The sequence below is a fragment of the Poecilia latipinna genome, unplaced genomic scaffold (genome assembly GCF_001443285.1).
Source record: "Poecilia latipinna isolate Pla-1442-1.1 unplaced genomic scaffold, P_latipinna-1.0 Scaffold3479, whole genome shotgun sequence".
Taxonomy (NCBI): Eukaryota; Metazoa; Chordata; class Actinopteri; order Cyprinodontiformes; family Poeciliidae; genus Poecilia; species Poecilia latipinna.
The window spans coordinates 24,806-46,156 of NW_015116095.1; the positions used below are offsets into that span (position 1 = coordinate 24,806).

Sequence of the window (21,351 nt, forward strand, 5' to 3'; positions counted from 1 at the left end):
TGAGGCCGAACCTCCATTATCGGGCTAGAAAAGGGCGGACGAAGCAGGCGGAGCATGAAGACAGATAGTTAGGGATGAGGAAAGATAACGAGGAGGACAAACTACCCTGCAGGATTAGCAAAGAGGGTGGATAATAGGGAGCAAGTGTGACAGCAGACACAGTCGCCCCCATCAAGCAGGAGTGAAAAGATTGAAAATGAGCAAATCATATGCTGTAACTTATCCCTCCCAGCTCACCAGAGACCAAAACGGGCTTTGATTTGAGACGCGGGGCGGCCGAACCTCCAGGTAGCTGCAGGGAGGCGGGTGTATCGCTTCACACTCTGGAGGATTTGTTCCTGCACCTAACTGGCTGCAGTGGTCACCAGTGCCGTCCACTGGTTCCCAGCATGGTGCTCCGTCAGTGTGCTGTGACTAATCCAGCAGAGGTCCCACATTTTTTCTCACCCTAATTAAAAGAGGATTAGACGGGAAGCAGCTCCAGCCATTTCTGCTCCTTTGATTTCTTACGCATGTTTAATGGACTTTTCTGGATTTCCAAAATTATACTGTTGTTAGGCCTGTCGCAGTGAGCAATAAATCAATTAATCGCATGAAAAATACAAAAAAGCTCAATGGTTCCCATTTGCATGATTTATTTTTTCTTTCTACCAAAAACTGGATGACAAACATCTTCAGTCTGGGGATTTGGTCTCAACCAGCCATGTATTGAAGGACAGTTTTGTTAACAGAGACTTAATGATTCATTTTATTAGTTCTTCTGTTTATTTATTTTGGATATTTGAAATGTCTTTCAGTTCCAGTTTTAAATGTTCACTAGAATTTAAAGTTTATTGGTATTTAAGAATGTGTTCTTGCACTGTTTTACTTGAAAATGGTCTCAACAATATTAGCGTTTATCGCGATAACTTTGGGGACAATTTATCGTTCAGCAAAGTTTGTTGTTCATTAATCTCATCTATCCATCTGATGGGAATCATTTTACCTTCCAGAACCCAGGGTGTTAAACTCATTTTCATTTTTAAATATACTGATAAAACTACCCATTAACCTGTTAAAATATAAACTGTTTTGCATTCAATGAGTAATTCTTGAATAATAATAGATAACGGTAATTGATAACTTAATCTCTGAAAGCATTTGTGGTTTTATTCAATATTGGTAAATATTGTCCTATTTTTGCTGCATTTTTTGATCATTCTAGCTGATCGTCGTCCTCAGGTTTTTCAACCCGAGATGATTGAACGCAAAAGAAAAAATAAGATATATGAAACATCTCCTTAATTTTGCAAAAAGATCTCTACAAATACCAAAAAAAAACAAAGAATGTGAAATAAAGCATGAAATTTGTATTGACAATAAATACATTGACAATACATTGTATTCTACAATAAATACAGTGCAGTAAAATTGGTACTAAAGCAAACAGGAAGCAGATATTACGATAAATTAAAAACATTTAATGATCTACAACATTCATATGTGTTTACAGATTTTTTTATGTTTACTTTTGGAAATGGTTGATAACTATAATTTGATCTTTTAACTAGAAGGATGAAAATTATTGAAATTTACATTTGTGAATATGAAATTTGCCAAATATAAAATTATATTAATTACCAGTTTTCTGTTTGCGTCCATAGTCTTTCAATTAAAGCCAATAATATCTTAATATGTTAATATCTTAGTGAAAATTTACTAACGTTACAAATTAAAACTTTGTGCAGTGTTTACTCTGTGCTCAACACAAGGGGGCGCCCTTTCCCCATTGAGCTGCAGCGTCCCTGTCAAAACCCACCGCAGTTTAAAGTCATCAACCGCAAAAGGCGCTGATATTTAGCAAAAACAGCAATTAAATACTAAATTTAACTTCTGTTTTCTGTTAGTTTTTGATATTGTTCATAGATTCAGTTCAATAAATTCAAATGAACATGGAGAATTTGAAATAAAGTTCCTAAACTTTCAGTTTTAAAATCTTCATGTTGCCCGTTTTTATGTTGAAATGACATAAAACGTGAATTAACGAATATAAAAAATATTTTTGCCTTTAAGAAAGCTAAATAAAACTAATTTGGAGCTGTAGTGTTTCAATAAAAATGACTTATAACTTCTAATTTCTGATAAATACTGACTAAAATAGGGGAGTCCAAAGTGAGGCCCGGGGGCCATTTGTGGTCGTCTGAAGGATTTTGGGCGGGCCAAGCATACTTGGTTGAAACAGATCGACACTTTATTCTTTTTGCGAACTTTCTTTTTCTTTTCTTTTTTTTACAGAAAAATAATATCTTTGCCAAAAAGTATTAGATGCAAAAGTAGATTTTGCATCTTTATCTTAATTTTGGGGTAACTAGAGCCACAAACACTGACCTCCTATTACTCAAAATTAAATTTTGCAGCCAAATAAAAAAAACAATCAACCCAAAAATTTAGAAACTGTAAACTTGTCTTATACTAGATACATATGAAAATAATTTAGATTTGTTTTTTTGTTTTTTGTTTTTTTCAAAAGTCAGATTTTTTTTGTTTGTTTATTATTGAGAAGATAAAATAAAGAAAAGGCACAAAAGTTCATTTAAAAAATAATGAAAATTTGTGGCCCCAAATGCTTTTAACTTAATAACTTTTGCCCTCATGGACACAACTAGACCGAAGGAAACATCTTTAAATATTTAGTTTTTAAAATAAAGAAATATAGAATGACAATTTTTCCTCTAAAATGTCTTTTGTTAAAAGTGATGTTTTAAAAAGCCAAATGACAAAAAAGATAGAAGAAATATTAATGGTTCTGTTGGTGTTTAGTAATGTAGTTATTCCATGGAAATCTGCTGAAACACAGTATTTTTAATTGTATTTGTATTTAAAAACATAATTTAATTCATTATGATTCTTAATCAAATCTAATAAGGACCATTTTAGAAGATCCAAAGAGGCATTGTTGGCTTTTCTGGTCAGAAACTGGTTGAAAAGTGAAACTGTCATGGCCTCCACCGTTATTTGTCGTCCTTTATGCTAACATGCTAGCCTGGTTCCCTGGGTTGCTATGACAGCTCTGAGGCTCCAGCAGCAGAGAGAGGGAGAGAAAGCACACACAGCAGTCTGTGTTTAGACAGTTTGGGATAGTTTGCTGTTCTGCAGTTGGTTAGGAAGGAAACTGGGATTCACTCAGCTGTAGATTAAAGTCTTGTTTGTGTCCACATCAGCTGAACATGGAGGAACTGGAGCCGTTTCTACACAGATATGTCCTATTTATCAATGGAATGACGCAACTCAAAAGTATTTTAAAGTGTTTTAGTCAATTTGATTCTAATTTAAAATTATTTTCTTTTATTAAAGTTCCAGTATGTAACTTTCACAATCGTCTGTTTTTTCCATATTTATTAAAACAGCCACAGTTGTGATAGTTTGGTATGTAAAACAAAGAGTAAATTTCCACCAAATTTTGAGGTTAATCTGACATTTTCTGCAAATGCAAAACTCAAAAATGAGCAAGAGAAAAAAATCCCGGATTTTTAGATTAAGATATCAGAGATTAAAATATTTCAGATAATTTTATTTAAAAAATAAATAAATATACCCGAAAATTTCTGAGTTTTGCTGAGATTGCTGATTTTGCTGAGATTAATCTTAGTTTTTTAAATTTTAAAGGCCCTGAAAACTCTGGAAAATATGGAATAGATCCGCAGTCCATGTTGTGGTCGCTTTACCAAGAACCGACCACAAGATGGAGCAGAACGGAGGAACCTGAGGAAAACCCGTCCACCTACCACTTCCTGCTGCTTAGAGACAAAACAGAGACATAAATAACTCAACTGACCCACAATAAATACCAGAAGTTCTTTTACATTTCTCTGAAAAATCCAGCTGTACTATTGGATAATTTTTCGGGTAATTTTGTGGTGATTTGTGTAAATATTTGGTGCAATTCCATCAATACCAGCAACATTTTCCAAAAAAAGCTTCTGTGAACATCAGTTTTCAAGCATTGCTATTGATTATTAACTGGATTTAGGCCTGGACTTTGACTAGGCCAGAGGTTTTTATTTATTTTTCCCCCCAATGACCATGTCTTAGATGTTTATCTGTACCAACACACACAATGTAGAGGATTGCTTTAGCGCAACACATTCGACAATAACAAACTATGATTGTACACTAGAAAAACACAAAATGTTACCAAGTATTTTTGGTCTGATTTCTCGTGCAAATATCTTAATACTCTTTAAATAAGACAAATTAACCTACAAGTAACTTCTCAGCAAAATATGAGCTTGAAAAAGTTCTAGTTCCATTGGTGGAATATTCCACTGTGCCGTTACCTAGCAACCCTAGCCACGCCCAGCCTGTTACCTAGCAACAAAGTACTAGTTCCATGGGCAGATTTTCACTTATAACAAGACATTTTTCTCATGTTATAAGTGAAATAATCTGCCCATGGAACTAGTACTGTTTTAAAATCAATATTAAGAAATGATTTACTTAAAACAAACTCTTATAAGTTACTTATAAGATGGTTTTATATTATTTCATGTGTACTAATATATTTCCACTAGAATGTAGACAAAAATACTTGGTAAGAGTTTGTGTTTTTGCAGTGTAGAATGGTCTGAATAGTCGCAACAAAATGTGATGCTGGAAATTCAGAGCGGAGTTTCATCCGTAAACCTGCTGCTGTTAAGTTCATCAGTTTGGGTTTTATTGGTGCAGGCTCCCCAGATTCAAAAAGATTTAAATAAACAATATAATTAATTTAAAACACACCACTGTAGTGTTGTTTTTTTTTACTCACTACGTCTTCAGACATTATTCTTCTGTTCTACATTGTTTCATTACTGTTACATTCACATGTAACAGTAATGTTACTGTGAACATTACAGTAACATTGTTTTGATTAAGACTCAAAACAGGTTGAGTCTTAATCAGTTTCAATAGAAAACCTGCTTTTCTTAATTAAATGAAGAAAACAGCCAACATGAGACTTGTAAACAGGAAGTTTTCCTGCTGTGGAGCTTTATATTTTAGCACTGGTGTGTTTTATTCACTAGCAACTGGATAAAAATGACATCAGGAAACCAGTGGACAAACATTATTGGACTTGAAGTGTTCCCACTTTGGATCTTGGGATACTTTTTGTTGTTCCTTTAATTTAAACCAATACAACTGATAAAAGAAAACTAAATGCTGCTGTAAGATAAAAAAAAATGTATATTTTTGTTAAGTGATTAAAAGCAAAAGGTTATTAGATTCAAACAGATTCCTGAATATTTTTCTGTTAATGAATGAATACATTTCTGTTTATGTGCAAGCCGCTCCCCTCCAGAACTTCCTGTTCATCCCTTAATGCGCTGCAGAAGCTGCTCCGGACCAGATTCTTCCGACTGACTTACAAGAAATGAAATTATTGAGATCTGTGAAAATGGTAGGGAGGAAACGACGTTATCTCCGCTCGCTGCTCCGAACACATGGCTGGGATCTGACCTGACGCAGAATGCAGCCAGCCACTGTTTAGCTGCTACTGTATTAATGTTTGCTAAATGATTTTACACCTAGTACACGTCTGTTTCTATCAGCCTCGCCGTGTCGAATGCACTGATTCAACCAGAGTGGCTTGAAGAGAGCTAATGAAAGCTGCAAAGATGCACAGCTTTGCCTGGCTGTCGGCGCAGCTGCAGCTCCACGCAGACAGTTTGACTTGGATTCCTGCCAGGCGTTCATTCATCCCGGTGTTTCCAAACATTTGCCAATAGGCTTCCTCATTATTGTGTTTACAGTGGCTTTAGTCTTTGTTGAAACTATTTGCATGCTTGTATTTCCACAGGGTTGCACTGACAGCTTCATTAATGTGGGTTACCATGGAGATTTTTCAATCAAACCCAGTTTTTACAATAGGATATATGTTTTTACAATTCTTTCTTTACATTCTGCATCCGTGGACGGAGGGCGTAATGGGTTCATTAGGGAAATGCAGGCATATCTTTGGCCAGCAACTCTCCAGCTATTTCTGGAGGGTCCAAATGTTCCCAGGCTTTCAGAGACATATAGTCCCTTCAACAAGAGTTGGGTCTGAGCCGGGGTCTCCTCCCAGTGGGATGGCCTCAGACTTAAAGGGAACCTGTAGTCAAAAAATCCTTTTTTTCACTTTTTTATACTTCCTTTTGGATCTAAAACAGTTCAAGAGCTTAGAAAACCACCAGGGCATTTTTTTGGCAGTAAGTTAATGTTTTTTGGTGTCTGGAAAACTAGCCACTTCAAACACCTCCTGATTGTTAATGGGGCAGTATTGTGTGTTTTCCAGCCACATAGTGCCATTTTATTGCACAGTCAAGTAACCATGTTACCTTCAGTTGTATAAATGCTAATTTGACTTGGTAATTTGATATTGGGCCTCTGTCTCTTTAAGAAGCTCCTGCTCTTTCTGAAACTCCACCTTCAGGAAGTCATCACAGCATGGCTCCTCCATTAACTCTCAAATGGAGGAGCTGAGAAGTAGCTTCTATAATAAGCTCAGCACTTCCAACAGGTGTTTGCTAATCTCTGCTGGCTAGTCTGAAGGAGCTGAGTGGGGGAGCTGCCTCTGTGAGGGGGAAGCTCAGAAACTTAGAAGCTGCAGCTCTGAGGAGGAGCTTCGTCCTAGAAGGCGGGGCTAGGTCCACCCAGGCGTTTTGAACAGCTGAATGGTAGGGTACTGAATGGAGGCTCAGCAACGTGGTTTCATGGCCTTTTGACGTCACCACCTTCACTCATGTCTCTGTTTTGCCCTTTGTTTTGTCTGAATGTTGCCATTTCCCCTAATGTGTCCTTTCCTCTTTTTTGTTTTAGTTTGTTAGAAACGGTGGAGTACTCCCTATTTAACCCAGAAAAGGATTGTTTTAGTTTATTAGTAATATTAGAAATTGTGGAGTACGCACTATTTAGATCAATATTATAAAGCCCAGAAATGGAATCAGAATTAGAATAATTACGAACTTGGAATCCAGAAGTACTTAACAAGAACAATACTTTTAATTACTACATTTTAGAAACTGTAACTACTCACTTTACCCCAGAAGAGGATTTAGATTAGTCACTCTTGAGCTTATTTTTCTTCTTTTTCTTTCCTTTGGTTTGTTATTTTGTTTGTATTTCCTTTTAATTCATGTAAAGCACTTTGAATTGCCTTGTTGCTGAAAATGTTCTATATAAATAAAATTACCTTATCTTACATTACCTTAAAGTCACACTGTGCTGTTACCTTGCAACCCACAAGGTTGCAAGGTAACCTTGTCTAAAATGACTGTTGTTCAACCAACAACAGCTGGTTGTGCATGAGGCTCTACTTCTGCTTTTCAAACATGTATAGTTCTGGGGCCAGCAGCAGCTTATTTGGATTTAAAGTGAAAATTTTTAACTTTTTTCCTTCAATAAAAACAGATTTCTTCATGCCCACCACAAAATGAGCATATTCACATTTTAGATGTTATAGTTTCAGCTCAAAGCCAATTTAGACACGTAAGGAAGTCTTTACAAACAGAGCAAAGAGATAACTTGAAAGACTTGAGGCCTTAATGAAGCTTTTAGCCATTATGTGCTATAAATGCAGCTGTGGCTTAATGTAATTCCACACTGCAGCTGAAAGGAGTCATTACTGCACTGGAGTAACTCCTAGAGAGGCAAACACACAACCTTTCCAAGTATTTACACCATATCTAATGCAAATATGTTAGCACACTTGTCATAAAACAAAACTAAACTACAAGGAACTTTTTAGCAATATTTAAGAGTTTTAAGTCAATAATTCTTCAATATTGATAAAAATTACTGGTCCAGTGGCAGATTATTTCACTTATAACATGGGAGAAATGTATTTTATAAACTAAATAATCTGCCAATGGAGCTAATNCTTTTTCACCAAAATTAAAGAATTATTAACTCTGAAAATGCTCATATTTTCAATTTGTTTTATTTTAAGTGAACAATTTTCTAAGAAAGAGATTTTAAAAAATCTTAGCTTCCAATATTTTTTACAAATAAACATCTGAACGTTGGTCTATTTTTGTATAAATTTCTTAACCTTGCAGGCCGATTCATCAGAAAACTTTAGTAGATTTCAGCGTGGGGAGCCTGAAATATTCTGTAATTTGTCTGATGATTATTTAACCACTCAGTGAAACTCATAAAACATCAGATTTTAATTCTCAGTTGATCAGATGATTCTTATTTATGTGAGAAAGTAACTCACCCAGTTGAACTCTGTGAATCCCACAACTTTTATTCCAGCATACATGCACTGTTCAAATGTGCTACATTTCCTTATATTTACTACATGTGTAATATATTTTCTTTGTATTCCAGCTTACATGGGAATACAGAAACAGTGTGACTGTGTCTTATTAATGTTCAAGTTTCACTGAATCTCAAAATAAGCTCTTTATTCTCAGTTTCAAGTTCTCTATCTGAACTAGAAATGAGGTTTTAGTGTCTCGCTCTCCTCTTTATGTTTGTTGTGTTTTTCTAATATTGTTTATTTGTTTCTCAGCCTCCATCAGCCTCCATCCAGACTCACTAACACAACCTGGCTCATAATGTTCTCAGCCTGAATCTGCCAGATGTCGAAGTCGGCTGTAAAAGAGGAAAACTTCTGTTAATCATGTGGCTCAGTGCAGAGCACAGCTTTCAGCTTAATTATTTATTTATTCATTAAACTTTTACCTCCAGCTTATGCTGAGCTGTAAGGGATTAAACATTTATAATGCAGCTTCAACCAGTGGATGTGTAAGCAACTGGAAGATGGCTGCCTTCCAGGATATATTAACCCTCACACTATGATCGCTTGTCTTCTGTCCAATCATAAACTGAGTTTATAAGTCAACCAGATTTTTTGAACAATATTTAGCTTCCTAATAATAAACCATAATGTTCAAGATGTCTGTCTGAAAACATAAACCACCTGGTTTGAGTCTGTTTCCTGTTGAAGGATATTCAGTTCCAGACAGAAGTTGACAAACAATCATCATGGGGATGAATTTCAAGTCATTTTAGACCTAATTTTTATGGATGCACCGATTTATCTGTTCCGATTTCCTTAATTTTTCAAGATCTACTCATTTTTACATGAGGAGCCAACCTTATCCACCGATCTGATCTACCTCTGCAAAGTCTAGAAATGTCCTCTGTTCAGTCATGAGAGGTTTTTCTGGCAGACCGGCCCACCAGGTCATGCCTTCGTGTTTGCCATTAACAATCATCACCCAACTATTGCCAGTTCTGCAACTTTCTTGCTATATTGAGCAACATTTAAAACAAAAACAAATTGGTATCGGCTAAAATCGGAATCAGAACAGGTTTTTTTAAAAGATTGGTAATCGGCGATCAGACAGAAAACTGCAATCGGTGCACCCACACTAACTTTAGTGGTTTATTTGAACTCTTCAGATATACAATGCACCTGTGAAACAGTTTGAAAACAGGAATAAGGTGCACAGATTCTTATTTAATATTTGAAATGATCAAACTGAAACGTAGCAGAAGCTAATGTTTTTGAAAATTGTTTGGTACCATGTGGTGTTTTGTCCTGTCGGAGATGCAGTGTGAGACATAGTTTTGTTCCCCTCCATTTGTTTTTTCACCTCCCAAGATGGCTGCAGCATCAGTCACCTGTCTACATGTCTTATGCTGTTTGTTTTTTGTTCTTTGGACAAAAAACTGAAATGTCAATTTCCCCCCTGGAGGACTGAGGTTGTTCTTTTTCCTTGTTCTTGTTTCTTCTTTCTCTTTCTTCTAGTTGAATACTTTGTAGCAAAATCAGTTCCAAATGTTTTCTTATATTAGAATAGGCTGTTGCACAAACAACTTCCTTGCACAAACTTCTAGAAAACTGCGAAACTGCTGAAACATTGAGTTCCTTTAAATCAGGGATAATACCCATTTGTTTAAAGCTGCCTTTGATAAATAACAACTGAAGCATCATGAAGTGTACAGTCTGTTTTTCGAGCTACAATTGTTTTCCTTACTTTGCCACTAATGTTATTTTTCTTCTAATTGTTTAAAACAATGTTAATTTCCATTTTGCTGATAATACACAAATAAATGTGTAGCACAACCAGTTTAAACTTGTTAACAATGGACGGGCGCTTCCTCTGTGACCATGTCAGGCTCGCTGCCAGTCTCTGGTATAAATAGATTAGTTAAACTACAGAGCTGGTATATTCAGAAATCAGCTGCTGCATTTGAAGGACTTTATTTGCTCTCTCTGCACCTCTGGCATGTGGAGAAGCTCTAAAAATAAACATGGTGTGTTTTTACAAACTGTCTAAAAATAACAGTCCTGTGGGTTTTAGGCTGCAGATGAGAGAAATCCTTCGCACATATCTTACATGCAATCATTAATCTTAAAGCTGCAGGATGTAACTTTTATTAAAAAAAAGAAAAAAAAAAGGTTTTTACATATCTGTTAAAATTGGCGCTGGTTGTTGCAGTTCAGTCAGAAACTCTCTGCTTTTCTACAGCTGGTTCACCACAATATAGTGTGAAAATGCTAATGCTAGTTAGCATAACCACCCATGATGGCAGATAAAGTTTTCCTGTAACTGTAAGTTGTTTTTCTGCCATTAGCACATTTATCAGCGTGTGCAGGAGGTTGATTAACAGCTTTAAGGCTCTCCTCACAACTGTACATGAATAACTAAATACTTCAGTTTCCTTCTACAACTGCCTATTTTAATAGTTGAAACACCAAATATACCCTAATATCCATTAATACCAGATTGATAATGGCACAACTTTGCTGTACCAGCACAGATACACTTAAAAAAAAGATTTGGGTGTAATTTTCACTGAGGCCAGCCCATCCAAACAGATGCAGACGAAGCAAAATCGTCCTAAAATGGAGGCCATCTTTCATTAAGCTCAGTTTGTTGCTTTCAGTTTCATTTGTCAATAAAACTACAACAATCCAGTCAATTTCACTCAAATAAGTTGCTAAATAAAAGTTTATAAAGTGATTTACAAATCCATTTTCAACAGAAACAATACTTTTTGTTTCATTATAATATATATATATATAAGTGTGCTTTATAACTATGAGCTTTAGTTTTTTAATTACCTGGCTTGTAAACGCCACTGCCCATGAAACATGCGTGCTTACGTCATTACGCCTGTAAGACAAATTCCAGGGCGAAGTCAGTGTTTATCTCCCAGCGCCCGCCACTCATTGAACCGTTTATCCCAGCGCTTCTGCTCCGTCGCTCTGAATTGTTATGAACAGCGAAGGAGTTTCGATGACAGAGTCCAAAAGAAGAGAGCGCCAGTCCGGTGAGGCTCGGTCCGTTTTCCCGACCTGCTGTATATGGATCCGTTTTAACGGCGTTTTTGCGGTTTTCAGGATGTAGCCTCAGCCGTGTGCAGTGCACTACGTGCGCCACTATGTTATCTTCCGTCTCAAATAATATTTTCATTTTTAGAGCCCCCCCTTTTACATGATGTTAAAAATGTTGATACTTTAACGATTTAAGCAGTGGATTTAATTGTTAGCTCAATGCTAAACGACGGAAATCTCTCGGTAGCAGCCGTAACCTTCCTGTCGTTTCCCAAATGGAAAAGCGAAGTTGTTTTGTACTAGGAACTAAATGTGCTATAATAAGAACGACATACGATTGTTTGGACATATTGTGTGAAGGAAATAAGTGTGATTGCATATCGTTTATTTATATGTAGCAGGCTATAATTAAAAGTAAATGGGATTAGCTGTAATGACGGGTGGGGTCAGTTTGTGTTGTTTCTAGTAATCGATATTCATCGCATTAGTAACGGCAGTCATTTAAACCCAGAGTCACTTAAGAGTGCCAATGCAAAGCGGCACCAGTTTCAACATGTTTACATTTTTTATTTTCTATGTTTCCTGGTTATTCCCCCATCATCAGCCCGCCTGTGAAAGGTCGTTTCGTACCTGCTTGGACAGCAGATGTTAGCGTTTATGTGGAGTAACAGACATTTATTTTTATTGTCCCTCAGTGGGGATTAATTCAGGTGTAGCAGCAGCAAAGTGACAGGCAATCGATGCATGTAGGTTCACACAAAGACAAAACTATAAAATATAACAAAAAATAAGATAAATATATTGTACAGAAATAACATCAAATTATTGTGCAACCGAGTAGAATATATTTTTAAAAAGTATATGCATGCGTATTTTTGTATTGAAGAACAAACTATTTACAAAAAAGTGAAAATAAAACACCAACAGGAATGTAAACGCCCATTAGCTGGCGGTGATGGCTGCCTGAGGAAGGGGCGCTGCTCTGAAGCGGGCGCCAGAAACAATGGCACACTCTTTACAACAATGGTGAAAAAATATAGTCAGCATTTTCTGCATTTAACAGCCATCTGTGCATGTATTAGTATTCTGATCAATAATAGAGGCACAGCACTGATTAGGGTAGACGTCCCTCCTGGGTAGAAAAGAAAACTCATGGAAAATGTCAGAGGGAGAAGGATAAAGATGTTTTAGGGATTAAAAAAAGGTTATGCAAACAGGTTGACAGACAGAAGGCAAATTATATCATTGCATGAAGAAGAGGCGTGTAAATATTGTAAATATTCAGGTTAGCTTAAGCGTCTAGTAAAGTGACAGGTCACTGTTGTGCTGTGTGCAATATGACAGATTATGGCAAGAACAGTAAACGAACTTGTTTGTAGTGATTTGGTTTAGACTACATGGAGAATTAATTATAAATAAGAAAATTCAGGGTTTCCCCCAGTGTATTATAAGCCTGGCGGGCCACCAGGCTTTACTTGTCCCCCACCAGGCTTAGCATTACTTATTTATTTAAGTCTTTTTAAAATGTTTGCATTTTTAAGACTTTATGGTTGATCAGGTGTTAATCTTTCAATAAAACATTTATCAAGTGATATTTTCAAATTTCCTGTCAACTTTAAACATAAAAAAAATATACACACACACAACGGCCGCTGGATGAATGACTGCCTCAGCGCCCAACCACCAGGCTTAGAAAGTTTTCTGGGGGAAACCTTGGAGCTCGGCAGTGATGAACTTGTGTTTTAAATATCTTCACTGAATATAATGCTAGATCGGTGTAGATGTATAGTAAATCTGATCAGACTCACTGTTATTCAAAAACAGATATTTACTTATGTTTTTATATGCGGGTGACTGCTGTATGTTTTAAACCTACTTAACATAAAGTTAATGTCATCCAGCTGTGAGGATGGAGAAAAAGAAGAGGAAGAAGAATCAGGACAGATAGGAGGAGGCAACAGGTTGGTCTAAAACTAGGCCTTGGTGTAGGAACAGCAAGTGAATAATTTATAAAATATTATTTTTAAAAGGTCCATTAGCACAGTCTGAAATTAGTTTAAATCTATCATTGTTTGACCATATGACTCAGCAGAAAATATATAGAGCTACTGTTACATTTTATTAATTTATCACACAATGTTTGTTTTAGATGGAGCTGATCACCCATAGTAACATGAGATAAATAAAAGTCTTTTACATACACTTTAAATCACCTAGCTGATTGTGGAATAACTTCATATAACGTCACAGGTGAGCCTAAAAATCCAGAAATGAATAAATTGGAAAATGAATAAAATTGAATAAAAACTGAACACAAATAAAATTTTCAAAGAAATCCCTTAAAAAACATGATTAGTGTTGAGCGAAACTAGAGAGAAAACCAAACCAGCACGTGGTGAAGACGCTGGTTGGCGTTTGAGTTTATTCTCCACAACATGGCCTGAAAGGCCACTCAGACAGGAAGAAGTCATTACACTGAAGCAACAGAAAAACCCTCATATTTTAGACATTTCATGTGATGAAAGTGAAACAGAAATCTGTGGCCTTACTGACCGTCGTTGCTGTTAGAGGGAACTGCAGCCCGACCTGTGGAGGTCGGGGTGGGAGCTTTGGGGTTGGTGGGTGTTTTCCTACATGATGAAGTGTTGCACTTCACAGACAGAGCGCTGAGGATGTGTGAGAACAAACCTGGTTCTGTTACACCGACTGGGTCACACTGCCAGTTTGAGGAAACCCAAACTGTCCCACTCAAATCCTGCAGTTTAAAAGTTGAGGAGATGGATGTGGATTTCTGAAGTTAACCATCGGTGTTTTCAGATGTCGCCATTGTGGCATATTCAGACTTTCAAACTGCTTTTCCACATTTCAGTTAAAAATCAAGGCGTATCAGGATTTCTGTTCTAATGTTTTAATCAAAGCTGGAAGCAGAAGTGATTCCAGTCGTACTTCATGGTAGATGCTTTAAATAATTAATGTTCGCTTCCAGAAATTACATCGACTTTTTACATTTTTCTAAATTCCAGTTTGTTTCCGTCCACCTCCAGTAAAACGAAACCCGCTGGTCTCTGTTGGTTTCTGCACTGGCACCCTTAAGACCTCCTGGCTTGCTGCTCCTGGCAGGACTGCGTTTTGATTTGTGTTTGGTTTACTTTGCCTGTAGGTCCGGGCCGTTACAATTCACACGATGTTGAAGGTACGGATCTGATCCGCCGTCTGGGTGAATGTCGTCGTTAGTAACCATGAGTGTCTGGGTTTGGCTGTGCTGTGACAGGAAACCCAACTAACCTGAACAAACTAATGATGTAGAAAGATGCAGAATGGATGGAGTGATTACAGAGAATGTTTGATGAAAAGCTGATAAATGAAAGACTTTTTTCACTCTGTGTGTGCGCGCCGTCTTCCTCCCAGCTCTGGAGGACGCAGACTCAGGCATCGGCCTGTGCGGCTGGCTGCTGGTTGGATTCTCCCTCCTGCTGATGCTGGTCACCCTCCCCATCTCCATATGGATGTGCATTAAGGTCAGCTGCTCATCAGTTCCTGCTTTTAAAGCAAACAGCTGGGTGAAATGGACTTTATCACCACATTATGATAACTGTACAGGCGAACTGCGTGCCACAGTAATTATCGCTCCTAAAAACACACCCTTTAGCTCCACTTTTTCAGGTCATCATGTAAAGAAGTGCGATTTGTGTCACTGACCTGCATTTAACCATCTTTTCTTTCCATATTGTCATGGAACAAACAGTGGAGAAAATAAACTAACAGAAAATATGGATATTTTGGGGGAGTTTTAATTTGAACTTATTGGGACGAGGCTAAATCTAATTCTTATCATGACAAGAAATTGAATCTGTTAAATGATAAAAGCCCTCCGCAGTAATGTAATGGAGGAAGTCATTCCGACTCAGCTCATGGTTTTGTCAAAGTTTCTTGTAATTGGAGCCACCAGTTTTACATTTTCAGTAAAGTTTTATCAGATGAACAACATGGCCGACCACCACCACCTTTCCCCTCCTGCGTCTGAAATACGGGACGTTTTAGTGCTGCTGCTCAGTGACTGGTTTACTCTAAACATGCTGCTGTTCTGCGTGGTTTGTGGTTCAGTCGGAGTCATACGGCAACGTTTCAGTCAGGTTGAGGTCTGAACTTTGATCGAGATGCTTGAACATCTTGATTCACACAATGTTTCCAGGCTGATGAGCCAGTTTGGACCGAACTAAGGAGTTTCTTTAGTCTCATCATCCATAGGGTTCTGATCCAGATGTTTTGTCCAGAAGCTGTGCTGCTATTTAGTTTTTTAAGGAGAAGAGACGTTTCTCCTCCAGCCGTTCCAAACTCTACGTGTTCATCTGGTTTCTAATCACCCTGTCATGAACTTTAACCTTTAACACGCTAACTAAGTATTTTAGTCTCATTTCTAGTGTGAATGTCTTAGAACACTTTAAATAAAACAAAACTAACTTTCAAGTAACTTATCAGCAATTTATCGGAGCTTGAGAAAGTTCTAGCTCCATTGGTGGAATATTCCACTGCACCGTTACCTAGAAACCCCAGCCAAGCCCAGCCCGTCACCTAGCAACCCCAGCCAAGCCCAGCCCGTCGCCTAGCAACCCCAGCCAAGCCCAGCCCGTCGCCTAGCAACCCAGTTCTAGTTCCATTGGCAGATTATTTCACTTATAACATGACATCTTTGTCATGTTATAAGTGAAATAATCTGCCAAAATAATTAGTTTTAACTTAGTACTGGTGTCAGATAAATTTACTTATGACAAGACAATTTCACCGTTTCATAAGTGAAACAATCTGGCAATGGATCTAGAACTTTATCAATATCAAGGAATTGCTTACTTAAAACAAGCCTCTATATCTTGCTGATAAGTTACTTTAAAGTTTAATTCAAGTGTAATAAGATATTTGCACCAGAAACTAGACAAAAACTACTTGGTGAGTTTTATAGTTTTTGCAGTGCAGCGTCTGAGTTGAAGTTCCTTTAAACTGATGAATCTGTTGATTTTCACTCCTGGAGTCATTGAAACTTTCCCACCTTCCTGTAATCTCTATATTTGAGTTGACGTTGTTTCAAAATGGCCGTCTAACCCTCCTGGACTGATGCGCAGCAGCAATTGATCTCTGGCACACCGGCTGATGACCAATTAATCAATAGATTTAATCAGGATCTCCTGCTTTGTGGAAAAACAAAGGGCTCTGTAGAGACGCTCACTGATGATGATCTGAACTGGAAGCTCCTGGTTGTTTTCTGTCTAAGATTCATTATTATTTACACATTGATTAAAAAAAAGGAGCACCATATATGAAATAAGCGTCTCTCTTTTTTACCATGACTGTATTTGTTGTGTTTTGATTAGTTTTTCATGTTAAAACTACAGAAAGTGCCGTTGTGTTTGCTCTGTTCAGATAGTGAAGGAGTACGAGCGAGCCATCATCTTCCGCCTTGGGCGCATCCTGAAAGGAGGAGCCAAGGGACCGGGTACGTCTGGGCTAAACTTTACCTCACATAAACGCCTCTGGTTCTCACATCGATTCAGTTCGGTTGATTAAATGCTTTAAACCTGTTTGTAGCACCAAAGATTTATTAAAACATCCAAAGGGACCATTTGGTTGAGAGCCTGATAAGTTGGGACAAACAGCTGCGTGTTTCTGCTGAATCATACGGACGGATACATCCAGTCCTTCATTAATGGACGTTTTTCGTTATAATTTTATATGATCATGATGTTCTTAATGGTGCGTTCACACCGAGCGCGTTTTGAGCGTCAGGCGTGGCGTGAGTTGAACCGTTTGGAGCGTTTTGAGCATTTGACGCATCAAGAGCATCCAACGGAAAACGACGCCTAGATCTGACGCGCCTGATGCTCCTCCACCACGCAGACGAAACGCTAAACCGCCAAGCATCTGCGTTCAAAATGCGTGGTTTGTTGTGAACGCACCACGATGCGCAGGCGCCTCACACGTGTGCAGCTCGATGTCGTGTTTCAGTCACGTTCTAATAAAAGCTGCAAACGTCCGTCTGTCCCTGTGCTGCAGTTCAGCCAGCAGGGTTCCACTTGACGCTCGTTCTGTTCCCAAACATTTACTGACGTTTCCTCATCACTGTTTACACAACAACGCCTTCATGGTTTGGTAAAACTTATTTACCTTCTTCTAACACCACAGGTTTGTTCTTCATCTTGCCGTGTACTGACAACTTTATCAACGTCGACATGCGAACCATCACCTTCGACATCCCGCCGCAAGAGGTACAACTCGCTTTTTATACACTCCTGATACATTTCAGTCATTTATTACTGGTGTTTTTATGTGACTGTGGCTTAGAAAACTAGTTTTACTTTCTTTATTGTGAATTAAATTGCAACACAAAGCAAACAAAAATGATTTTTAGTGTAAAAATGTTGCTTTGACCAACACAGTAACAGCTGCCCCAGTCTGGCATTGATGCCCTCAGTGAGGAGGAAAACACACCGAGAATCATTTTGAAAGAAACATGCTGGTTACAAAAGGATTTATTAATGGAAGGTTTAGTGGAAGGAAGACATGTTGTAGGCAAAGGTGCAGGAGACGAGGGGAGAGTTACATGTTTGATAGTGAAGGAGTATATGTTTGGGTGTGGCGGTTCTTCAAGCTCTGACTCAATCTACAGCCCACCATCAGAGCAGCACAGTGGTGATTACCTGCCTTCCCTTCCTAATCCACTTTTCCTTCCACTAAACTTTCCGTTAATATCCTTTATCAATATTCCTCTAGCTTTTGTGTAGAGTCACTGACAGATAAATGTCAGTTCTTCCCCCGAAACAAAACGTTTCTTTATTAAAAGTCATTATTGGTCTCAGGTTATAATCAGAAATGAGAAACAGAAGTAATTCACGGTTAAAAACATGAGAATCTGTTTCTGAGTTGAGTTACTGAAATGTTGCAACATTTCAGGTGAATTTATCTGAAAACGTTCCCGTTCTGTCAGGTTCTGACCAAAGACTCTGTGACGGTGAGCGTTGACGGCGTGGTGTACTACCGGGTCCAGAACGCCACCCTGGCCGTGGCCAACATCACCAACGCGGACTCCGCCACGCGGCTGCTGGCCCAGACCACCCTGAGGAACGTCCTGGGCACCAAGAACCTGGCGGAGATCCTGTCCGACCGCGAGGAGATCGCTCACAACATGCAGGTAGAACACACAACCCCTCCACCATTCATCAAATGTTCTAAATGAGGTTTATTGGTTTAGCATTTACACATTTGTTAAACTTAAAGTAGCTCCCTATCAATAAGCTGCAGCATAAAAGTGAAAGTTTCTCCTCCTCCAGCTCTGAGCATTAGCAGAACGTCGGCCCCTCTCTGTGTGGGCGCTCTGCTCTTTATGCTGCTTGTGGTTTTGCTTGATTGTTTGTTGAGGTTTTGCTCTCAGCTTCCCGAAACCTTGTTGATCTGATCTGAGATCAGACTGATAGAGGAAACCTGCAGGGAGGTTCAGACCAACCTGCCGGCTGCAGAAACAGGCCGTCACCTACATCCTGTCAGAACCAAACCACCAAGGTCAGCCCAGTTAGCTGTGATCCCAAAGGCAGCTACGTTTCATACTGGACTTTAAGCATGGTGGACAAGAGTCTCATAGCTACAGATACAAATATGACCTCATGCCATCTTTATTAGCAATACTATACGTTACATTGAAGTTGAAACTACAGGAAAACTCAAGAGTCTGCAACCTCTGCAGCTCCACATCTTTCTCCTGAACTCACTTCTGCATTCTTCCTACTTTAACTTTTGAGTCGACGTTAGCTAGAAAGCTAACATTAGCTTAAATGTATCATTATTAAGTTGTTTTACACTGTAACGATGGCTAACTTTTACTCAGACCATTCACTTAGCTTGAGGTATTTTAGTCCAAATTATCTAGAAAACTACTGTTAGTTCAATGATATCATATTATCATTGGCATGTCGCCTTACACTAGCATCATGGCTAACATTATCTCAGTCCACTCAGTTAATTAGCTTGAGTTTTAAGTCAAAATGAGCTGAAATGCTAATGTTAGCTTAAGTTCTGTGGAACGTCTCCAGAACCGTCCAGCCTGTCGACGTCATTCCTGGACCGGTTTTAAAAGAACTCTTAGGGCAGCGTTACAGTACAACTCAGTTTCTCACAAATATAACATTAAAGCCACAGAACTGACAAAATTATACAAAAAATGATAAAAGCTTAATACTATCTGTAGTTTGGTTCCAAACTGCGTCCTCTAACTGGGAGCATTACAGAAGTTTAATGCTTGAAACCTGATCAGTGAATTTATTCTTACTGTGTAAATGAGTCTCAGTATGTGTCCTTCTGTTCTGTAAAAGGCCTTTCTTGTTATTAACAATTTTTTGTAATTATGTTTGATAATTAGTGTGCACGTCTCTGGGGGTTTTATGCCTGTTTGGATCTTTTACCCTTTAACCTCAGTTTGTATGAAAACTGCTTTATAAATTAGGTTTGATTAGCTGTGAGATGGACCAGTCAAAGTTTTCCCAGGAAGAAGCCCAGAGATTTGCTCCCAACATGCAGCAGGTGGCTTCCCTGAAGGGCTCCACCTGCTGGACGATGTTTGAAACTACAGGGTGTGTCCGTCTCTCTGCTTCCAGTCGACTCTGGACGACGCCACAGACGACTGGGGGATCAAGGTGGAGCGCGTGGAGATCAAGGACGTGAAGCTGCCTCTGCAGCTGCAGAGAGCCATGGCGGCCGAGGCGGAGGCGAGCCGCGAGGCCAGAGCCAAGGTGAGGCGGAGCGCAGCGCCGTCAGCCGGCCGCTGTGTTTAATGTCTGATCCAGAACCAGGCCCGCTTCCTCTCAGAGCTCTAATGGTTCTTAATCTGTCCTCACAACATGGTTACATCATCAACCCTAATCCTACCAAGCAATAATTAGATCCTGACTGAGGAAAGAACGGCTTGGGATTTAATACAAGATTCAGGAAATCCATTTAATTTTAGTAAAAAATATTCTCTATAAATAATAAACCAGGTGTTATAATCAGATCAATGACAGAAAATATTCAAGTAAGACTTTAAATCAATCCATAAGTGGTTAAACTAATTGTCTTTTTATATAATATAGGATAAAATACATTAGAATGAAATGTTAAAGATAGATTAATTACTCAGAGATATATTTAGTGTTAGTTATTTTTATTATTATGATCAATGTAAGGAGAGAAACTGTGACCCAAAAGAACAAAGTGACCGTCTCACATCATTTACTAAGAATCATCTTCATGACCTTATCCTGCAGTCAGACACGGCGGTGGCAGTATGATGGCCTGAAAACGCTCCAGACTAAACTGGTTTTCCCAAAACTGCTCCTGTGGAGTTCACGATAAAACCGGGACTTTTGGTATCTGTTGTTCAGAAAGCTTTGGTTCTTTAGTTCCTGTGAGATGAAGGCCCTCCTCCTCCTCCTCTTCCTCCTGCAGGTGATCGCGGCTGAGGGTGAGATGAACGCGTCGCGGGCCCTGAAGGAGGCGTCCCTGGTGATCTCTGAGTCCCCATCGGCTCTGCAGCTGCGCTACCTGCAGACCCTCAACACCATCGCTGCCGAGAAGAACTCCACCATCATCTTCCCGCTGCCGCTGGAAATGATGCAGAGCCTGATGAATCGCTGAGGAAGAACGCCGCCCACACACACACACACACACACACACACACACACACACACACACGCATGTTTGTGTTGCTATCTTTGTGGGGACTTTCCATTGACTTCCATTCATTTCTACAGCCTAAACCTGACCTTTACCCTTTTCCTAACCCTAACCATCACATACCTAACCCTAACCAACCAAAACTCAATTCATACCTTAGCCCTAACTCTGACCCCTGACCCAAAAACAGGGTTTCCCCTCATGGGGACCAGGCTCCGGTCCCCACAGCGTAGTATATGTCAGGAAAATCGTCCCCACAATGTATTACAAACAAACACACACACACACACACACACACACACACACACTCCCTCTGTCTGCCCACACTTTGTCTCCCCTCAAAATACACACTGACTCTGTAAAGTCTC

At 38.8% G+C, this 21,351-nt stretch overlaps 1 protein-coding gene and 1 long non-coding RNA gene across 3 annotated transcripts; both read left to right on the forward strand.

The window, feature by feature from the left end:
* The first annotated feature begins 3,084 nt into the window (after nucleotides 1-3,084).
* On the forward strand, nucleotides 3,085-3,841 carry LOC106941052 (uncharacterized). The gene is made up of 2 exons (XR_001423248.1): nucleotides 3,085-3,273; nucleotides 3,646-3,841. It is a non-coding gene; the product is annotated as an uncharacterized LOC106941052 (long non-coding RNA).
* A 7,291-nt stretch (nucleotides 3,842-11,132) lies between these two features.
* On the forward strand, nucleotides 11,133-21,038 carry LOC106941053 (erythrocyte band 7 integral membrane protein-like). 2 transcript variants are annotated; one of them, XM_015023981.1, is made up of 8 exons: nucleotides 11,133-11,286; nucleotides 14,451-14,483; nucleotides 14,699-14,808; nucleotides 16,706-16,778; nucleotides 17,465-17,547; nucleotides 18,267-18,470; nucleotides 19,927-20,061; nucleotides 20,756-21,038. In XM_015023981.1, exons 1-8 carry the CDS (start codon nucleotides 11,232-11,234, stop codon nucleotides 20,942-20,944), a joined length of 882 nt encoding a protein of 293 aa, XP_014879467.1. In that variant the 5' UTR covers nucleotides 11,133-11,231; the 3' UTR covers nucleotides 20,945-21,038. The 2 variants fall into 2 exon arrangements, with proteins under 2 accessions (XP_014879467.1, XP_014879468.1); XM_015023982.1 differs by lacking the exon at nucleotides 14,451-14,483.
* Nucleotides 21,039-21,351: the final 313 nt, after the last annotated feature.